General features: G+C 42.3%; 1 protein-coding gene across 1 annotated transcript in view; it reads left to right on the forward strand.

Annotated features, from left to right (window-relative positions):
• Nucleotides 1–20,648, forward strand: part of LOC138284756 (uromodulin-like) — a 95,382-nt gene that overhangs the window by 32,049 nt on the left and 42,685 nt on the right. The window contains exon 4 of the mRNA XM_069223893.1: nt 4,230–4,325. Coding sequence (XP_069079994.1) covers nt 4,230–4,325 — 96 coding nt within the window. The remainder of the gene's footprint in view (nt 1–4,229; nt 4,326–20,648) is intronic.

The following is a 20,648-nucleotide window of genomic DNA, read 5'->3' on the forward strand; positions in this document are numbered from 1 at the left end:
CATTTAGAACTAGTGCCTCTGAATGTCGGGCCTGTAAAATAATAGGGTTGCCTAGCCTCGAGTCTTCCCCATGTCTCTTTCTACCATCACCCTACACTTCCTGTCTCTTTGTTTTGCAGGTTCGTTTTCATCTCTTCTTTCTCTCTTTGTTTGGGTGTCCTGTCTTTCTCCTCTTCTTTCTCCCTCTCTTGCGCTGGATCAAAGTCTGATGTTGGAAACTAACACTTAGCCATAAAGCGATTGCAGATGTCAATCATCTGAATTCCCGGCACAAATTAGGCACTGCCACTACAGACCAAAGCAGTAGAATTTCATTATTTGGAATTGCATATTCTTACTATTCCATCACTGAAGATTGACATTGCCCTTTTAAACTTCAATAGGATTCTTCAGGAAATGTTGTTCGTGTATTATATTAAGATGTAACTGAAGACCCAATGTTAGATTAACTAGGAGCTTGGAAAGCTTATTGGTGTAGTGTCGCTGCACCTGTTTCTCATAAGTAAACCAACACTGTTCTCTCCAGGAGGATCAAATGATAGAGTATGAAGGTAAGATTGATAGTCGCTTTCATTGTGCCCTTCTACACGACAGTTGCAACAATAAGAACAACGTTCTATACGTACAAACGTGTAGTTAAAGGAGCAAACATAACATTGGAAACATTATATTCAACAAGCAGTGACAGAGTGTGCCTGGCGTTAAGGTGCAAAAACATACAAGCCCAAGCATTCATAAATAGAGTTTAGCACAATAATGTCAGACCTACTTGCTTTGCCAAAGGTTTGAAAAAGGTAACAAATAAGGATTACTTTGTCTCTAGCGTGCACATTGAGGATAAATGTTGGAATGTGCTAAACAGTATGACCACTGGGTGTACTTTTCACATGTAATATAGTCCCATATCTTTTCAAATAGAAGCACTTTCTGGAGGCAGAATGATACACCAGATAGCCAATAACATGAGGCGAAAGAGAAATACTCCTGTGGACGAAGCAAAAAATCCACTCTAGGCATATTGTATGGAATTGCTAACAATAGGTCCCACATTTTATAACTTGGTGTAAATCTGTTCAGTAGTGTCACGGGTACCCATAGATCCAAGCGGAAAGCAAGACCTTGATTGACTGGCCTCAACCTGAAAGGAAAATTGTGACTGCCATTTTGTTTCTTGGCTGGGCCCCTGGTGGACAAACATAAATAAACATACATAAGGGGTCAGGATAGAGGTGCCCTGACTCCATAGGACACATTGAGGGGTCTCTGAGGGACCCTCAAGGGTAAATATGTATCAATTTTTTGGGGGGGGCTGAGTCATGAATCTGCGGATCTACCACAGTGCTAGGCATGACCCCCAGTGTAAATACATAATGGATCTGTGAATCGGAAGCCCCATAGAAAAAAACTCACCCCTCACACACCATACTCCTGTGGCTATTTTAATGTACGGTAATTATATATTACTTTGAATTAAAAAAATGGAAATCCACTGAAAAAATTAAGGTTATAGAGATGTTATAGTTAGATTAACCTTTTACCCACACAAAACTATAAAAATCCAGCAGTTATAGTTAAATGATAACTCGTGTTGTTAAGGAACTTTAGGCCACAAGTTATTTATTAACATAAGTATAGTTGTAAGTATAACTATGGTTTTGTGTGTGTAAAATGTCAATCTAACTATAATGTTTTTGTAACCTTTGTGTTCTAAGTGACTACACACACACACACACACACACACATACACATACACATATATATACTTATATTTATATATGTATCAATGCACTCCCAAATATATCAATGAACTCCCCGTCTAAAATTATGAACCTATCAAACTTCCTACGTTACTTTTTAATAACACATTTTTTTTTTTTTTTTTTGGACATATTAAAGGCATCGTATTCCTAACAGTCTAAATATTGCTCTCTTTAGTATTACAATGGTAGTACTTGTACCGTTACAGCATATCCTATTGTTCTTCAAACAAAATCCCTGACCACAATGGAGAAAAGGGGAGCGGAGAATGCCTGATAGTGTAAGTTACTCTCTTAGCTTCCAATATCCAATCTACTTGTGTCATCAAAGATTTAATTGAATGTTCCAAAGGCCTACCCCGATATTTGGCATTGTGCCTGTGTGCCACTACTAATGCCATATATATATATAACTTTGATATCTGGAGAACTTTATTCCCCCCATAAATTGTGGTCTTAGGGTGTGACTGAAGTGCGGATGTATACAACTCGCAAAGTTTATGTATTACTTCTTCCCAGGAAGGTTGCAAATTTGCAGCACCCTCAAATCTACAAGCTTGCAAACAGGAAGAAATTGGGTAATTTCCACCCCTTTGATCCATGTCCAAGAGTAATAGACCCTAGGTAAAGTGTTTTAGCTGAACCACCTTATAACCTGTTCTGATAGCCACTGGGTGCACCAGGCCATTCATCCACTTGTCTACCTACAGCATCCCTATAATCTTATTTCCCTTTTGGTTTATCAGGTGGTACAATAGAAGAAGTCATCAATGACTTTCATTTGACCTTTTCATGAAATTCTTTCAGATTGTTATGTTATATGTATTTGTAAAGTGTACCATTACCTGCAAGGGTTCCTGGTACTAAGTAGGTGTGTGTGCATAGTCTTGTGTATAGCAGGTTGGTTAGTTGGAAATCCAGCTTTTCTGGAATTAAAAAAGAGAGGAGAAGGCTCTGTTGTGGAGTGGGAGGTTGGTCCACAGTTTAGGAGCGATGTAAGCAAATACCTAACCTGATCTGGTCCTGTGTTTGTGTGGGATGTGTGCGAGTAAGAGTCTTGAGGAGTGGAGGTTTATGGGCAGTTGGTAAAAGGAAATCCAACTGTTCAGGTAGTTAGGGACTTAGCTGAGTAGTGCTTTGAATGTGTGTCTGAGGAGTTCGAATTTTGCTCTTTTGTGTATTTGGAGCCAATGTAATTACATGAGGTGTAGATTGATGTGGGTTGTGTGTGGGAGATTGAGGATGATTTTGTCTGCTGTGTTCTGGATGGTGTGTGGTCTTCTATTGATTCACTTGGTAATCCTGGCAGAACAAGAGTTACCATAGTTCAACGTGCTGGTGACTAGGTCATGAATGCCATTTGAAGATCTTCCTAAACATCTTCAAGGTGTGGAAGCAGGATACAGTGATAAGGTTGACTTGTGTAGTCATGTCCAGTTTGCTGTCAGTCATTACTCTGAGGTTCCTGGTATGGGTTCTAGGTGTGGGTCTGAGATCATCTAGGCTACCAGTTGGAGTCCGATGGCTAGATGTTCTTGCTGAATATTACTACTTCTGTCTGTCTGGTGTTGAGCTTGAGATAGTTAAATTTCCTTCAAATAGTGGCTCTGGTCATGCAGGTGGTGAACTTGTTTCTTGTGTTGGGGGTCTTGTATAAGAGGCAAAGTATGAGTTGTGTGTTGTCTGCGTACAAGAGGATGTTGATGTCATGTGCGCAGATGACGTTGACCTGAGAGTTCATTTAAGCATTGAAGATGGTGGGGCTGAGCGATGAAACCTGAGTAATATTTACTCTTCAGTGGTGTGAATCCTTAGAGCACTACATTTAAAACTACTTATGCGCTAACCTCATGCCCACTCTGTGAGTGGTATAAAAACCCATGTCTAGGCATTTCAAACTCAGCCTGAAGTTGTTGAACAACATCTTGGAATCAGATCCCCACATAAAAACAATTTCTGATGCTCTATTGAGGTCAAACCTTGTTTTGAACAGGCACACCCCCTTATGAAGTCAGCATATGGGCCATTCCTCACTCCTCTTTCAGAGTCAGCACTCCCAGGTCTTTGTTCGGTTTGATGTAGAAATGCACCAAGGTGTTCTCACTCTTTGAGCAATAGTGACAATATGTATACGACCACTGGGAGGCGATTTGTGGTGCCTTAGAAGGAATTGTCCATATTAAGGGCTTCACTGGTGAGGTGGATGGGGTTCAGAGTAAATTATGCAGGGGTGTTATGTTCCCCAGGGAGAGAAGTGATCAGTGGGATAGCATTGGTAGCTGAACGAGTGTGAAGCAGCATGGGGTCCCCCGGAACAATAAGCGGGCTATAAGGCGCACATGCGTATATGGGTGTTCATGCATTTGCATATATGTAGGTTTTTGGGTTCTGGGGCACAAACAGGTTTGTATTTGTGTGTAAAATGTTATGTGCACTTTAAATTTAATTAATGTACATTTATTCTCTCACCAGGTGAGCCTACTTGTTACCCTGCCTGTTTGGATGATGAATACTGTCTTGTGCCACAGGGAATCTGTGTGTGCAATTCAACCAAGTACCAAGGAGCACGTAAGTTTGGACTCTTCCCTAGAGTGTAAAAAACTGGGTTACTGTTTGAGGGGGTAGCAGCTCAGGCAAAAACCACAGTCCTTGTTAGGGTGAACCACTAAAGTCACTAAAGGTGTCAGACATGTGAAAAGACAACACAGAAACAATTCCAAACAGATTTAGAACAATAGAGTATATTAGAATAAATAAAAATGAATAAAATGATAGATACCAAACAACAAAATCCAATAGGTAGAGCAGAATATATTTAATTGTAAAGTTTTAGGTGAAACCTTTGACAAAAGCAGGAAGTGCCAACTCTGGGTATCTGGTTGCACTGGACTGGGACAAAAGGCGAAAGTTCAGGACAACTGTGATGTAGCTCGGTTCGGGCACAGGACCAGGTTTGGCTGCTGGGAATTGTACCTTAATTCCTTGGTGGTAACTCTGCACAGGGATGCTTTGTGCTTCGTGAGGCTTCATGTTGCTCTGTGCTGGGTCTGATGAAGCTTTCAGCCAAATCGTGAGGCTTTGCGGGACTTTGCATCGCTGAGCATTCCATTAAAGCTGTCAAATGTGCAATGAGCTTTTGTGGGACTTGCTTCCTTGGCGCCGGATTTGATGGAACCTTCAGTTAGGGAAGAAGTGCTTTCTGATGCTTGCTTAGGGTCCAGAACATGACAGGCACTTCTTAGGGATTGAACTAAATCAGCAGAGGCCAGAGCAGGGCTCGGGCAGGTCCAGTTGCAGGTCCGTTTGCTGTAGGTCAGCTGGGCAATTGCAGGTAGGTCTCTGAAGCTTATTGTGTCCCTGAAGCCAACTGACCCTTAAAGTCAATCTGAGTAGGCAGGAATGAATGCAAGAAGGACCAATTTTCCTTAGTCGCCAAAGCAATCCTTCAAGTAGCAGTGATGTCCTCTGACAACAGGGCAGTCCTTCTTCTTTAAAATTCACAGGTCCAGGAGTGTTCTTGTGAGTGGTTCTGGACGTCCATATTTATACTCAGTGTTGGCCTTTGTGTGGGGGAACTCCCTATCCAACCCCCACACCTGGAATTGAAAATTTCTCCTCTTTCTACCATCAAGGCAAATGGTCTGGGGGTAACAAAAGGGGTAAGGCAGGCCCAGTGTCAGGTCCCTTTGTGTGTGCAGGAGGCCAAATCTTGGGAAGTGTTGTTGCAGCTGGGGTAGTGCTTCTCTCTAGTTGTCCTGTTGGGTGCCCCATCTTGTTCACAAGTAAGACTCATTAGTGTTATTGTCTGCAAGCAATACACAAACCCTAACAGCAAAGCCATTTATAGTCATGTGACCCAGGTCACTGGCAGAAGGCACAGATAGTTGAGAGAAGAAAATAAGTTTCTAGAAAGTGTCATTTTGAGAACTGTATCACAAATTTCGACTTTACTTTTAAAGAGGATTTTGAATTTCAATTTATTTGAGCGTAAACAGGATATCTCTATCTGCTCCCAATCTAAAATTAGGACTAAGGTTAATAAGGTAACCCATTGTTAGACGAAGAAAGAGATAGACTTTCGAAAAAGACTTTAGGAGTTTTTCACTGGCGAGAACGCATAAAACCTACTTAATCATGTTCCTCATTTTCAATACAATGCACCTTATAAGCCTTCAGGGCTTTCCTTAGAGGTGACTTACAAATATTAAAAAGGAAAGCGTAAGCCTGGAAAAAGGTTTATTTTGCCAGGTCAAAATGGCAGACTAGAATTGCACACACAGGCTGCAGTGTTAGGCCTGAGACAGGTTTTACAGTGCTACTTTAGTGGGTGGCACAATTAGTGCTGCAGGCCATCTAGTAGCTTTTAATTTACAGGTCCTAGGTACAGATAGTACCATTTACTAGGAACTCATGAGAAAATTAAATGCGTCAATTAGATGTAGTTGAATTTTACCACGTTTGAAAGAGAGATCACAAGCCCTTTAGCATGAGTTAGCAGTGGGAATGTGCACATAGCCCTAAAGCCAACAACAATGAATTAAGCAAACAGGAGAGGTGATGGCATAAAAAATGTATGTCTGTAAAAAATCATAACTCCAGTTCTGCTGATTCGAATTTTTGTTGTTTTGGTCTTGCTTTTTAAATTAATTGATTAAATTAAGTTCTATTTTTCTAACCTGCTGTGGGAACTTTTTGTGTGATGTTTTCACTGGTCCACTGTGTGAAGTGTTACGCAAATACTTTACACATTGCCTTTAATTTTAGCCTGACTGCTCTGTGCTAATTTACCAGTGGTTGAGCACAAGTTAATTTGGGGTTTACTTGTGCCTTTCCCTGACTAGGATTGTGATTGCTGCCTGACTAGGGATCACACGTCAGTAAACTAGTAACCACATTTCTAACTTCGTATAAAGAGGTAAAGTGCTGCATATAGTAGCCATCCTATTGGAGTCCTTCTGTCTATCCTTAGAAGTCAGAGTGGCCACTGGTGTAACATAAGTACCTGCATCCCCCAATACTTCCATGGTGCGGGGGTGGGGCCCGAGCTCCAGGTGGTGGGATGGAGAGGAGTGCCCCTCTGTGTACTTTGCAGGGTGGCCCCCCTCAAGTTTCGTTATGTCACCGAGAGTGGCCTGTGCTGTGTGTGGAATTTATCAGCATTTGTGGGGTGGTTACCTTTCTTCACAGTTCTGCCCTTTTCTATTTATGAAGCACACAGGATGCTTTGGAATAACACAGATTGTGAACTAAAATGGATTAAATCGTATGCCTCTTCAGAGAGCTGTGCCACGAGACAGACAGAGGACCAAGAGATAAATCGTTTTTTGTTTTTTTTCTGCTAGTTATAATGTCCTACCTCATTTTTCAAATATTATATGTGCCTTCAAACAAGAAGGTTATCTGCAGTTATACATATGCATGCTGAACTTGCAAAGCCATTTGTTCACAGTTTGTAAATGGACAGGACTGCATTAAGTGATATTTATTGAAAGTAATAGTTTTGAAAAAGAAACTGCATCAAGTAGGGAAAGAATAGTGCTTTGTTGATTAGCTTAGGTCTCTTGAGATGATAAACACAATGGGACACAATCTTAGCAATACCTGCTTGACTCCTTCACCTCTAAAACATAATAACAAAGTTCTCCTGTGACAAAGGTTGAAACAGAACTAGGTGTATCTCTTAGTGTGGCTTAAAGAATAAAACAACAGCCCTTCCCACCCTTCCATCCTCCTAGACAGAGATGTCCCTTGCCATCACGCATCCTTTGTATATTATGCTGATCCCACATTGGATGTATGTTGTGATGCAGCTGTTTGCTGCATATCTAGGGATATCAGAGCAATGGATTTTGTGTGCCTATGGTAGAATAAATTCAAGGATTTCCAGTTCTGTCCTGTTGGTGTTGTTGCCTTCCCACTCATGCTACCTAGTGTCTTTGCCACAGCCGAGCCATCTATGTCAGGCACTCCTGGCCTAAGCATAAACCACCAGCCTTGGAATCTGGCCAGACCAAGATCTATTACTAAGCCGGCAAGTTACTGTGGCCATCCTCAGCACCTATAGCAAACATCTCAGACTCCAACAGCATCCCCTTCTCTTTTATCTGACCCCAACACAAAGGAAGCATTACTTGCTCACTAACTGCATCTAACATTATGTACCACAATGTCGAGATAATTTAGCAGTTATCTTCATTACGCCAAGTCCTACTCTTCGTCATTACAATCCTTATCTCTGAACTGCAACCCATCCATTGCCTAACAACAGAGCACCTAAAAGTTCTATCTCACAGTTTTTCTAAGTCCTCCACAGAATGAGGTATTAGATAGTTACCTTCCCTGCAATATACATGCTCGTAAACTCCCATGGGGGAGACAAATAACTTGCAAAACTGTGACAAAGAAGAATAGCACTTGCATGATGAAGGTTATCTGCAAGTAATCAGGATGTTATTGCCTCATCCCTTTTGCTTAACCCACTCTTCATATATGAGGATATAGCAAGCAACAAGAACAAGGACATTTACCAAAAAACACATGACAATTAAAGACCTAGGCTCGCCATCTGACTTTGTCATCATCTAGAGATCCAGAACCTACGACGGCACCTAACTGACAACCAAGAAAGGAGACTAAAAGATCGAAGATGAAAACATTGTAAAGAAGCTCTGAACATTTCAATGGGTTGCAGGAAATAAGATTCCAGAAGAACACCAATGGAAGAAAGAAGCCCAGTGTTGATTATGGAATTTCCTAATGGAAGGCCTGCACAATGCTTGGATAGAAAGAGCCACTCTGTTGGAGACCTCTAAATCCACTGGGCCCTCCATTTATTTCAAAGTCCATCAGATGGCCAGCTTTAACCTTTAGAGTGAAGGCTGGGACAAGATCAGCCATGTGAGAGAAAAGGCACAAGGCAAAAGACACTGTAGACTTACAGCCACTTCTTGAGAAAGGGGAAAAAGATTTCCATTTCCATGCAGGAGCAACTAAGATGATTTGCCATTTTTAAGCTGAGCTCTTAGGAGATAACACTGTATGTAGGGAAAGAACACTCTATCAAGAAAAAGTACGGCAAACAGAAAAAGGGGAGGCAAGGGAGTGATCAAAACATCCATTCCGACTACCTCTTTGAACTTTTTTCCTGGCAAATTACAGAAAAAGCTGTGTTCCTGTCATTTGCAAACAGGTCTGAGGTTCACTTAGTCTCTGAAGGATGTTCTAAAAAAGTTTAATTGTTAATAAAACCTCCATGGAGGCAGAGAAGATGCTGCTCAGGAAATGTTATACCAGATTGTCTAACCTTGGAAAGAAGCTGGCTTTAAGATATATCTGGTGAGATTCCACCCAAGATCAGATCTGATGAGCCACCAATGTCAGAGAATGTGAGCTCACTCCAACCTGCTGGATTATGTATGCCATGGCCACCTGGTTGTCTGGCCTCCAGTACTGCTTGTTTCAATGATCGTGCAAAATTCAAAAGAACCTGAAGAAATGCAGGCAGTTCTCTCCACTGTCAATGATGTAGAAGATGACAAGTAAGGTGGATGTCATGGAATCTGGCTTGGGGTGCTAGGAATACTGAGGCAGCCATGTCCATTTGGACCTGAAGCCTTTGATGGACTGGTGCTGATCTTCTCTCTAGAAGCTTGGAGAGGCATGATTAGGGGAGGGAGAAAAATATTTCTGAGTGAGATGCTGAAGAGTCCTCCTACAAATCTGAGCTGTTGTCTTTAGATGTAGCAGAGACGTTACAAACTTTAGAATAATTCCATGAGCACTTAAAGGTTGTAAACCTGTCCTGTTTGTAGTTTTGCCAGTTGCATGGAAGAGGCATGGACTATCCCATGATCTAAGTATGGTTGGATGTGTATATTTTCTTTTTGAAGAGGATCTACCAGGTAAGCATGCTCTTACTGAAGACATGCAGGACTGATTTCAGTCAAAAAGGATGAATCTACATTGGAAATATCCTTATTGAAGACCATAGGTTGCTGATGTGACTAGTGAATAGGGATATGAAAGTATGCATTTCTACATCTTTTGAAGTCAGAAAATCCACCACAGATGCAGCTGAGATGATAAGCTGAAGAGTGCCTCTAAGAAGGTGGATTATTTTTTGGGTTGAACGGCTGCCCGCCTCAAGGAAAATTCACAACTGTTGGCATGGTGAACACTTAAAATCACTATAGTAACCGGAGCTCAACCCTCTTATAGCTATGGCACAAAATAAGCAGGCATAACTTACGACAATGTGTAAAGTATCTATGTAGTAGCAAAACAGCAATAAAGTCAAAACACCAAGCAATAAAATAAAAAATCCACTTAGAATACTATGGAAAGAATTGACAACAAAATAATAAAAATGTAATGAGGGGAACCAGATATGTGAGATTTTAAAGATTTAAGTAGAAAAAGCATCAAGAAAAATAACATTTTCTGGGAGATATGTCACACCTCTTCATACCTTGTCCTCAGCATAGGCTGGAAGTTGCTGAAGAGTTAATGCAAATTAGCCTCCTGGAACTTGAAGAAAGAAAAGATAACTTCTGAAATGTTACTTTTCCTTAATATTTATTTGAAATATGACTTTGTCATTGAATTGGGTTTATTGGGCTAGAATGGAATATTTGTTTAATTATTTTTGTAGCTGATCCCATTACAGAGATACATATTAGTATTTTAATCTGTACTTGGATTTTCTGCATATGACAGCTAGGCCTTCCACAGTGAAAGTAGATTTTAGGGCCTTGTCACTGTAGGGACAAGGTAAAATTAAAGTTCTCCCTGTCCTGCTTCTAAATACCTTGCACATTTCCTGTGGGCTACAAGGCCTTCATAGGGGTGACATAAATATTTAAATTTGAGGTCTTTACCAGTCTAAAAAGGTTATTTTGAGAGGTTGCACTGCAGGTTTTGCACTACACTAGTCAGGGTAGGCCAGTAGCCATGACTGAACTGCCACTGTAATGGACAGCACAATAGGTGCATCAGTCCAGCAGTGGCATTTATCTTCCAGCCCCACAGTACACTTTCGACATCATATTCTATGGACACACAGGCAAGTTAAATGTGCCAATCAGAATTAATCCATTTGACCCATGCCGAGTAAAGTGTACAGACTTCTAAGACAAGCAGAAATATGGTCCAAAATAAGATGAAAAATATGGGATGACCACACAGAAAAGTAAGATTTCCTACACTGTCTATACTGGACCAATTAATTCACATTCTTCAAGTCTATTATGGGTCAAAATTTCACTAATGATTTTGAACACAAGTAGGGGATTGAATAAGTGCCCATCCTGCTCAACAGGAGAAACAACTACAAGTTCTCCCTTCTAGGCCTATTTTTGTATGCATATTTGAATTGCCTTGCATTTGATCAAATTTCCTGACCATTGCACTATCCAGACGTTTGTAGCAGGAGGTTCAACAAAGTCTATTTAACCACCTGATGCACAATATCTAAGACGCACTGGTCTGAAATATCTTGGAACCAAATATCTATGATGGCCTCCTACTGAATGATTTCTAGTCCTAAAGTCTTGTGATGCCACACTTCTGGAATGGCAAGGAGCAGTGTGTTTCTGAAGAAGAGAGGTTATGACTTTGGGAAGATCAAGACCTCCAACCATGACACTTCCCCCCTGAAGGGACCTCCACACAAGCCTGCAGGACGTAGAGGGGGTACATGGGTAAAGATTTTGGCACACGTTTGTTAGACCTGTCATCCTTGGAGTGGTCTCCCCTAACTTTTTGCCTCTGCTTACCAGGTTGTTGCTGTGTGCTGGACTCTGTTTTTGTTACTCTCAGGACTTTACCACTGCGGACCAGTGCAAAAGTGAAAGTGCTCCCTATGTGAAATTGTATGTGTAATTGGCTTTTCCATAATTGGCATATTTGATTTACTAGTAAATCCTTATTAAAGTGCACTACAGGTGCCCAGGGCCTGTAAATCAAACGCTACTAGTGGGCCTGCAGCACTGGTTGTGCCACCCACATGGGTAGCCCTGTAAACATGGCTCAGACCTGACATTGCAGAGTCTGTGTGTGCAGTTTTACCCTGTCTATTCGACCTGACAAGTGTACCCACTAGCCAGGCCCAAACCTTCCCTTTTTATACATTTAATGCACCCCTACGGTAGGCCTTAGGTAGCCCCATGGGCAGGGTGCATTGTATGGTAAAGGTGGAACATGTACTGATGTGTTTTACATGCCCTAACAGTGAAATAGTGAAATACTGCCCAATTTGGTTTTCACTGTTGCAAGGCCTATCCCTCTCGTAGATTAACATGGGGGCTGCCTTTAAATATCTTTAAAGTTCAGTTTCCCTTTGAGAGCAGACAGAAAATTGGAGTTTGGAGTCTCTGAAGTCACAATATTAAAATACATCTTTTAGTGAAGTTGGTTTTTAAATTGTTAGTTTGAAAATCCCACTTTTAGAAAGTAGGCATTTTCTTGCTTTACCCATTCTGTGACATTTCCTGTTTGTTGATTCCCTGTCTGGGTCAGTTTGTGAACCTCTTCAGTGACACAAAGGGAGCTGGGGTGTAGCCTGCATATCCTGATGGGCCACTGTGCTAGAAAGGAGGCGGGGTGGTCATTTACAGCTGAATGGGCCATGCCTGCTGTTAGAAATGGGGTTTTTGGTTGGCAGTCAGGTTACCCCCTGTCCAAGCAAAAGCCCTCACTCTAGTCAGGGTAAGTCACACACAATCCAAGATTATCCTGTGCCCACCCTCTGGTAGCTTGGCACGAGCAGTCAGGCTTAACTTAGAAGGCAATGTGTAAAGTATTTGTGCAATAAATCATACAATACCACCGTATAGCACCACAAAAATACACCACACAGTGTTTAGAAAAATATATAATATTTATCAGGATAATTGTAGGTCATAAAGAATAAAGTTGCAATGGGAAATTGTAGCGATATCACTGAAAAGTGATATAAAGTGTCCTAAGTCTTTAGAATATAAACAAAGTCTCTTTCAAGCACAAGTACCTGGTTTGGAGTGGAAAAATCTCCTCAGAGGGCCACAAAAGAAGAGGTGCGTGGAAAAAGGGTGTGTGCGTCGATTTCTCCCGAGCACACATGGACTTGCGTAGTTATTTTCCAGGCGGGGAAGTCGTGCGTCGTTTTCCGGCGCGTGGACAGTCTCTTTCTGTGGATCACGGGGATTACCAGATGTCCCGGGTCTGTGCGTGGATTTTCCTGCTTGTTTTCCGGCTGCGCGTCGTTCTGCGGGGCTGCGCGTCGAAATTACGATCTCACGGCAGGCGTCGCGTTGATTTCTCCTCTGCAGGTCGGGCGGCGTTGTCCTTGCGAAGCCGTGCGTCGGATTTCCGGTCGTCCCAAGAGCGTTGCGTCGATCAGCGTCGGTGTGCAGTGTTTTTCTCGCCGCGGAACAAGCTGTGCGTCAAAATTTTCGGCGCGCGGAGCGTCCAAGTGAAAAAGAGAAGTCTTTTTGGTCCTGAGACTTCAGGGAACAGGAGGCAAGCTCTATCCAAGCCCTTGGAGAGCACTTTCACAGCCAGACAAGAGTTCAGCAAGGCAGCAGGCCAACAGCAAGGCAGCAGTCCTTTGTAGAAAGCAGACAGGTGAGTCCTTTGAGCAGCCAGGCAGTTCTTCTTGGCAGGATGTAGTTTCTGGTTCAGGTTTTTTCTCCAGCAAGTGTCTGATGAGGTAGGGCAGAGGCCCTGTTTTATACCCAAATGTGCCTTTGAAGTGGGGGAGACTTCAAAGAGTGGCTAAGAAGTGCACCAGGTCCCCTTTCAGTTCAATCCTGTCTGCCACGGTCCCAGTAGGGGGTGTGGCAGTTCTTTGTGTGAGAGCAGGCCCTCCACCCTCCCAGCCCAGGAAGACCCATTCAAAATTCAGATGTATGCAAGTGAGGCTGAGTACCCTGTGTTTGGGGTGTGTCTGAGTGAATGCACAAGGAGCTGTCAACCAAGCCCAGCCAGACGTGGATTGTAAGGCACAGAAAGATTTAAGTGCAAAGAAATGCTCACTTTCTAAAAGTGGCATTTCTAGAATAGTAATATTAAATCCAACTTCACCAGTCAGCAGGATTTTATATTACCATTCCGGCCATACTAAATATGACCTTCCTACTCCTTTCAGATCAGCAGCTACCACTTCAATACTGTATGAGGGCAGCCCCAATGTTAACCTATGAAGGGAGCAGGCCTCACAGTAGTGCAAAAACGAATTTAGGAGTTTTACACTACCAGGACAGGTAAACTACACAGGTACATGTCCTGCCTTTCACCCACACCACACCCTGCTCTAGGGGTTACCTAGAGCACCCATTAGAGGTGACTTATATGTGGAGAAAGGGGAGGTTTAGGCTTGACAAGTACTTTTAAATGCCAAGTCGAGGTGACAGTGAAACTGCACACACAGGCTTTGCAATGGCAGGCCTGAGACAAGGAAAAGGGGCTACTTAAGTGGGTGGCACAACCAGTGCTGCAGGCCCACTAGTAGCATTTAATCTGCCAGCCCTATGCACAGAGAGTGCACCTTACTAGGGACTTATAAGTAGATTAATAGTCCAATCAGGTATGATTCAAGGTTACCATGTTTTAAGGGAGAGAGCATATGCACTTTAGCACTGGATAGCAGTGGTAACGTGCGCAGAGTCTAAAAACCAGCAAAGACAGTGTCCAAAAAGTGGAGGGAGGCAGGCAAAAAGTTAGGGGTGACTACCCTAAGGCTGTCAGGTCTAACACCTGCCCTCACACAATGTAGTCTCCAACCGCCTGGTGTGTGTCTGGGGCCTGGCCTGGGCAAGCAGGATCCTGTAAACAACAGAGACTTTTCTTTGAAGTTGGGCAACTTCAAAGGCAGAAAGGAGTTTATGTAGTGTACCCAAAAACCCAGATTTTAGATATTTGCTTCTGGAACCAGGAGGAATCGCTGTCAAAGAGAAGGGCTGAGGCGAAGTGCTGCCCCTGCCTGTGACTGTGGTTTGTTGGGCTATCCTGCAGCGGCTGCTTCTTCCTGTGAAAGGGGACAAAGACTGAACTTTGTGGTATATTCCTGCTTGAGAATAATCTCCAAGGGATTAGACTGAGCTTGCCCCCTGTTCTGAAGTCTCGGGGCCATTAAAGACTTCCTCTGCCAGCACCTGGACTCTCTGCTGAGACTCTTACCCTGCCAAGTGGTGCTTAATACTGTCCCTGGGCCCTTGAAAGGAGAAGCTGGTGGACAAACCAAGAAAAAACAAGTAAACTGACTTTGGATGACTCCGGACTGACGCCGCTGCTGAATCCCGTGATGTCACCTGCAAACAAAGCCGTGGTCCTTGCTGGAGTGCAAGAACCCCACAGGCTCGATACCGCTGCAGCCTCGCTGAAGTCTGTGACTCTGTGGAAGTCGCTGCACCACGTCATGACCACCTGACATTGACTCCACCAGAAGTGCACGGATCCAATGTTTCACACTGACACCGCCTCACCTCCACTGCTCCGTAGCAAGGACCTGATGCCTTTTTGTGATGCTCCGCTCCACAACACCAGAACCGACGCCACCTCGGATCCAGCAACGCCGGAATCCCCGACTCCTTGCCTCGGCTTGTTTCCACATTTACCCAAGGTACTGTACCTTGGAGTCCATGTGACTCCTTGATCGGTGGCATTGGTATCGCATTGTTGGCAACGACTCGTGATCTTTCCTAATCAAAGCATTTGTGTTTCTAAGCGCTATTTTTGTGCTTAATCTTTAAAAATTCATAACTGTGCCTGTGTTTGTTGGATTTTTGTTGTTTTGGTCTTGTTTTGTTTAGATAAATATCAGCTATTTTGCTAACCATGTGTTAAGTCATTTGGTGGTGTTTTCACTGTATTACTCTCTGTGTTGGTACAAATACTTTACACATTGTCTCTGGGTTAAGCCGTTCTGCTCATGCCAAGCTACCAAAGAGGTGAACGGGGTTAACCAGGTCTGTTTCTCCTTTGCCCGGACTATAGTGATGGTCCTTGCTTGGACAGGGGGTAACCTGACTGCCAACTAAAGACTCAATTTCTAACAATGCTGAAAAAGGAAGGCAGAATTATCCACCTTCCGGTCTTCAGGCACAGCTTGACCAATTCCTCCACATGTGGGCTAAACTAAGCATTGTCCCAGGAAAGGAAGTTTTAGAAAAAGGGATTTTCTGGGCTAATTATCCTTTATCAGTATGCAACCAAACCAATCTTGTAGTTTCTGCGTTTAAAACTGTTCTCAGGTTGGAATCTTTCAAAGTATGCAGAAAAATGTCTGAGATTATCTGAAGTTGCTTTTCTTTAATTTGAATATTTTCAAATTAGTCTGAACTTTCTCTCAAGTCTTTTATCATGGATCAGAGCAATAGATCTATAAATAAGTATATCCTCGAATGGCAAAAATTGAGGATGAGTGCTCCTGGATAAGGAAAAAATCTTTAGGAGAAACATCCCCTGAAGTGATCATTGAGCATCCTGCCAGATAAGGAAGCAGGTTATCAACTTTCAAAACTTCAGGTCAGTCTTTGCAAAATCATGCAATAAATACAGCGTACCCCAAAATCATGAATCTGAAGACTTGTCTTGTTCCTTTCAATCCTGAGGTAGAATTTTTCTAATTCCTTATTGTAGAGAAAGCTTGCGAAGCCTCTCCTGGAGGGTATCAGTCAAACAGGCTTGGTTTTCCAGTCTCTGAAGCTAATGGAACAACCGGATCAGGGAAGCTCAAATTGATACGAAGATGAATGATGATGTCTGTAACAGCCTCCTTCTTTATTACCTTCCCTTTTGCTTCTATATCAGGGCAATTACTTTCTTCTTGCAAGACACAGAGCCCTCTGCATCTACCAACTCATTTCCTGTAAAATCCACAATGTCACTTAAGTGTAGATGAGTAGAGACTGTGATAGGACGTTGAGGGGGTGAGGTCACAAGAGTCATGGAGCAGGAACATCTTTACTGAAAAGTGTTTCACAGTCTCTTCAAATGTGGTATTTAATTCAGTATTATCCAGAAAAAGTTAATTGGGACTGAGGCTCAAGAGCAGGTGAAGAGGATCTGTCATGTGTGTGCTTTTAAGCCACTGACTCTGGGGATCAGGATAAGGGCTTTGTCCTATGGTCAAATGTTTTCTCTTGAATTAGTGTTTTCTAGCACTCCCTAATACTGACAGGGCAGTAAGGAGAACAAAGAATAGAGAAAACCATGAGTATTCTTATAAGAACAAAGCAAAAAGTACTCACCACTCCCAAGGCTGCTGGTATCCTAAATATCCTGTTTCTTCTCCATAAGGGCAACATTCCAGGTTCTCCAGAGAGATGGTGCCTCACTTCTTCTTAAAAGTAGAAGTCAGACAATCAAGAATTGTCACAGGACACTGCCTCAACACAGATCACTCTCCTCCTTTCGGCTTCCAACTGATACAGATCACATCAGAATTGGGGAGGGAGACATCCTGGAACGACCCAGATGCTCCTTGACCTGTGTGGTGAGGTCAGCAATGGCTGTCTGGGACAAACAAGTTGTCTCCTACCCATTCAAAGACTTATGTCATCTGACTGAACTCCATGGAAGTTTCCTCAATGCCCTCCAGGCCTGGGTGATGAATTCTGCACTGTAGAACACCCTGAATGAAAGGGAAGAACAGCGAATATGTTAACTCCAGGGTTGTAGCTTCAGGATGCATGTTTGGGTTGTGACACCTCCATATAAATGAATGTTTAGTATCATAGTTGGGCCTGTGGGCCCTGAGTCGGGTCACCTATGTGTGTGTTGGTTTTTCTAGCTGTTCTGATTTTATGTTTAATTTTTAACTTATTCATTTTTGGTCCAGGAACTTAAATGTATACAGTGACCAGTCTACCAAAGAAAAGTAGTGAACCTGCACCTATATAAGTCCTTCTTGAATGAACACAAATGTACTACTGTTTGGAATTCAAAAGCAGTGGCAGTAGTATGCTTGGAAAGCTACACCAGCCTCAGGTTTCCACACATACTATCCGCAAACATCCAAAAGGTGATTGGACGAATGCTCACAATTAGTCCATTATAGTAAAAGTGGGGCTTTAACAGATGAGCATAACTCCCTAATCGGGTTAAGGCAAGGCTGTGTGTTGGCACCTTATCTTTTCTTGATATATATTAATGGGCTAGAGGGATTTTTGAGTAGTAAAGGGAGAGGTATTCCTAAGATTGGCTCACGCCTAGTTCCCCATGTTACTCTATGTAGATGACATGGTTTTAATAGCAAGAACTGCAAATGGCCTTCAATCCTTACTGGATGCTTTTAATGGTTTATGGGTAATCTGGGATTTAGGACAAATCATACAAAAGCTTATATAATGAAATGTGGCATAAAATTGCCCAAGACTAGGAAATAATTACTCAGAGATGCTTAAATCATAAAAACCCCTAATTTTACATACCTAGGAGTAGCTGTTTGATGTTGGTTTTAGCCGGACGTTTTAACTAAACATAAGGGTTCAGTAATTTCAGAGGTCTATTGATGCTGTTTTTAGATTTGCTAAAAGACTAGAGCACAAGCCAACAAAATAATTATTGAGTATTTTTAAAAGTAAATGCCTATCAATTGCTTCTTTTGGCGATGGAGTTTAAGGTTATGTTAATATCAGTTCTCTTGAAACTACTGAGAACAAATTTCTGTGAAGCTGCTGGTTGCGCCTCAATCTACTTTTTGCATGAAGAAGTGGGGTTGGGTTACTTGGAAGACTATATCAAATAATCTATAGAATAGTTTTAAAGAACTGTTTAACCCTCAAAAAGTGTCTGGATTTAATATATTAACTTAGTTTTACTTAACTGGGTTTCTCACATTATTTTTATAGCACAGAGAGTCTTGCATGACGAAATTAAAGATCTCTTTTACAATTTTACTAACCAGGCCCTTCGTGCTCACAGATATACTGAGATGGAGGATTTTATTTGACAACTCATTGCACAGCTTGCACTTTATATGCAGGTTATCTTAAGTGAGTTAGAAAGATTTTTGCTGGCCAGGTTTCGCCTTCAAACTCAACACTTCCTGGCAGTTTTTCTAGCATAAGGCACCTGGTTCTCGTCACTTCTCCCCACCTCTGTGGCGACTTGACACCACAATGCACAAAGGAATCCTTATTTGCGATTTCTAAATCACATGTATGAAGCAATTCCTTAATGTGAATTGGGCATTAAGGAGTCGCTATTACCACCAAGTTGAACTTGGTGGTAACCATGTGCAAATTATAAAAATGCATTTAAAATGCATTTTTAAAGTTGACATGTAAAGCACACATGCCCTTTTGACATGTGTGCACCTTACATGTTGTTAAAAAATGTTCTGGGGTGCAGCAGAGGGGGCCATAGGCCCCCAGCACCCTGGACTTTGTATTTCCTGAAATTGCGAATTCCATTTAGGAATTCGCAATTTGGGACATGCAAAATATTCGCAAATATGGGCCGACAGGCCCATAGATGCGAATGGGGGCGGTATCGCAATTTGCGATTCGGTAATAGCATTTGTGATTTTTAAGAAATCGCTATTACCGAATTGCAAATATGATACATTGCATTTTGCAAATCAGAAATAGCGATTCCTTAAAAATCGCAATTTCCGATTCGCAAAAGGCTTTTTTCATACATCTGGCCCATTGTGTTGTATTTATTTCCTTTGATGCAGCTTTTATGGCTCGAACGAACCCAATAAAGTATTTTACACGCTATTGACGGCCTAACCAGTGACAATCACTTAACACAGCATTTCAGTCCCTTGTTTTTTGCTTATTGTGCCACTTAGACAGGGGGCCTGATTTATGGTTTGGCAGAAGGAGCATAGACAGGCACGGTGGAAAAGACTGATCACCAACCACCTTTCCTTTACTGTGCTGGGCAAATTTAGAGATGCCTGCCAGCCCAGTGGATAACTTTGTGAGGAACCGCCGTCATCGTGGTTCCTGTCAATGTAAAAAAAAGTTTGACTTATGGCTCCGTCAAACATGACGACTGGCTATCAAACGTTTTCAACATTTTTATTTTTCAAAAACAAACTCATAGAGTGAGAGTTTGTTTTTGAAAAATGAAAACTCATGACCCCCACACCATGGGATTTTGCTCCCACAGAGGGGAGGTCATTTTCCATTTTTTAATATCTCTCAGTTAAAAAGAAGCCTTCACACCATTTATTCTATGTAGGCCAGAGGGCCAGATTGCTTACCTCCGATGTCATTTCTTCCTTCAGGTCATCAAAGTTAGTCTCACTGTGACAGAGTAAATTTTACTCTCTGTAACATTTTAAGTTTGCCAAACTCAAACTTTGGTGGGCAGCCTTCAGTTTGGTGGGCAGGGTACTCCATCACAGTTGCAGCATAGTACCATGTCCGCCAAACTCTAAATCAGCCCAGAGGCCCACTTGATACAAATCAGTACTAACTCAGCTCCTCATGGGAACATTCTACCATGACTGGTGATCATTTCACCCATTCACCATGTGGCTTTGTAGTTGGGAAATTTGAGATTCACACTCCCCAAATCTCACTGACTAAACTACACCCCTGGGTTAGCCTTTAACGTAGTATACGCGGATAGGAGCCACAGCACTAGGCACTTGTCCTTTCCAGAAGACAGGGAACACAAAAAGAGTTGCAAGGAAGGTGTAGCTCTCTTATGCCTCCTTCTGTGGGGGGGTGTTAAAAAATAAGAAAACAGGAAGATAGGGCTTTTATGTGTCCTTTATCCAAGAGGTAAATTGTTTACACCTCACAGAGAAAGACTTGATCGAGAAAGGGACAAGGCGTTAATCTAGCTTTCTTCTGTCTGTAAGGAACAGTGGAGTAGAACGGGTATGGGTAGTCCCTAGCCTTTGATTGGGTACAAAAAGACAGCCATAAAGTGGGTGCAGAGGTCCACCACACC

This window comes from Pleurodeles waltl, chromosome 3_1 (genome assembly GCF_031143425.1).
Source record: "Pleurodeles waltl isolate 20211129_DDA chromosome 3_1, aPleWal1.hap1.20221129, whole genome shotgun sequence".
NCBI classification, from domain to species: Eukaryota; Metazoa; Chordata; class Amphibia; order Caudata; family Salamandridae; genus Pleurodeles; species Pleurodeles waltl.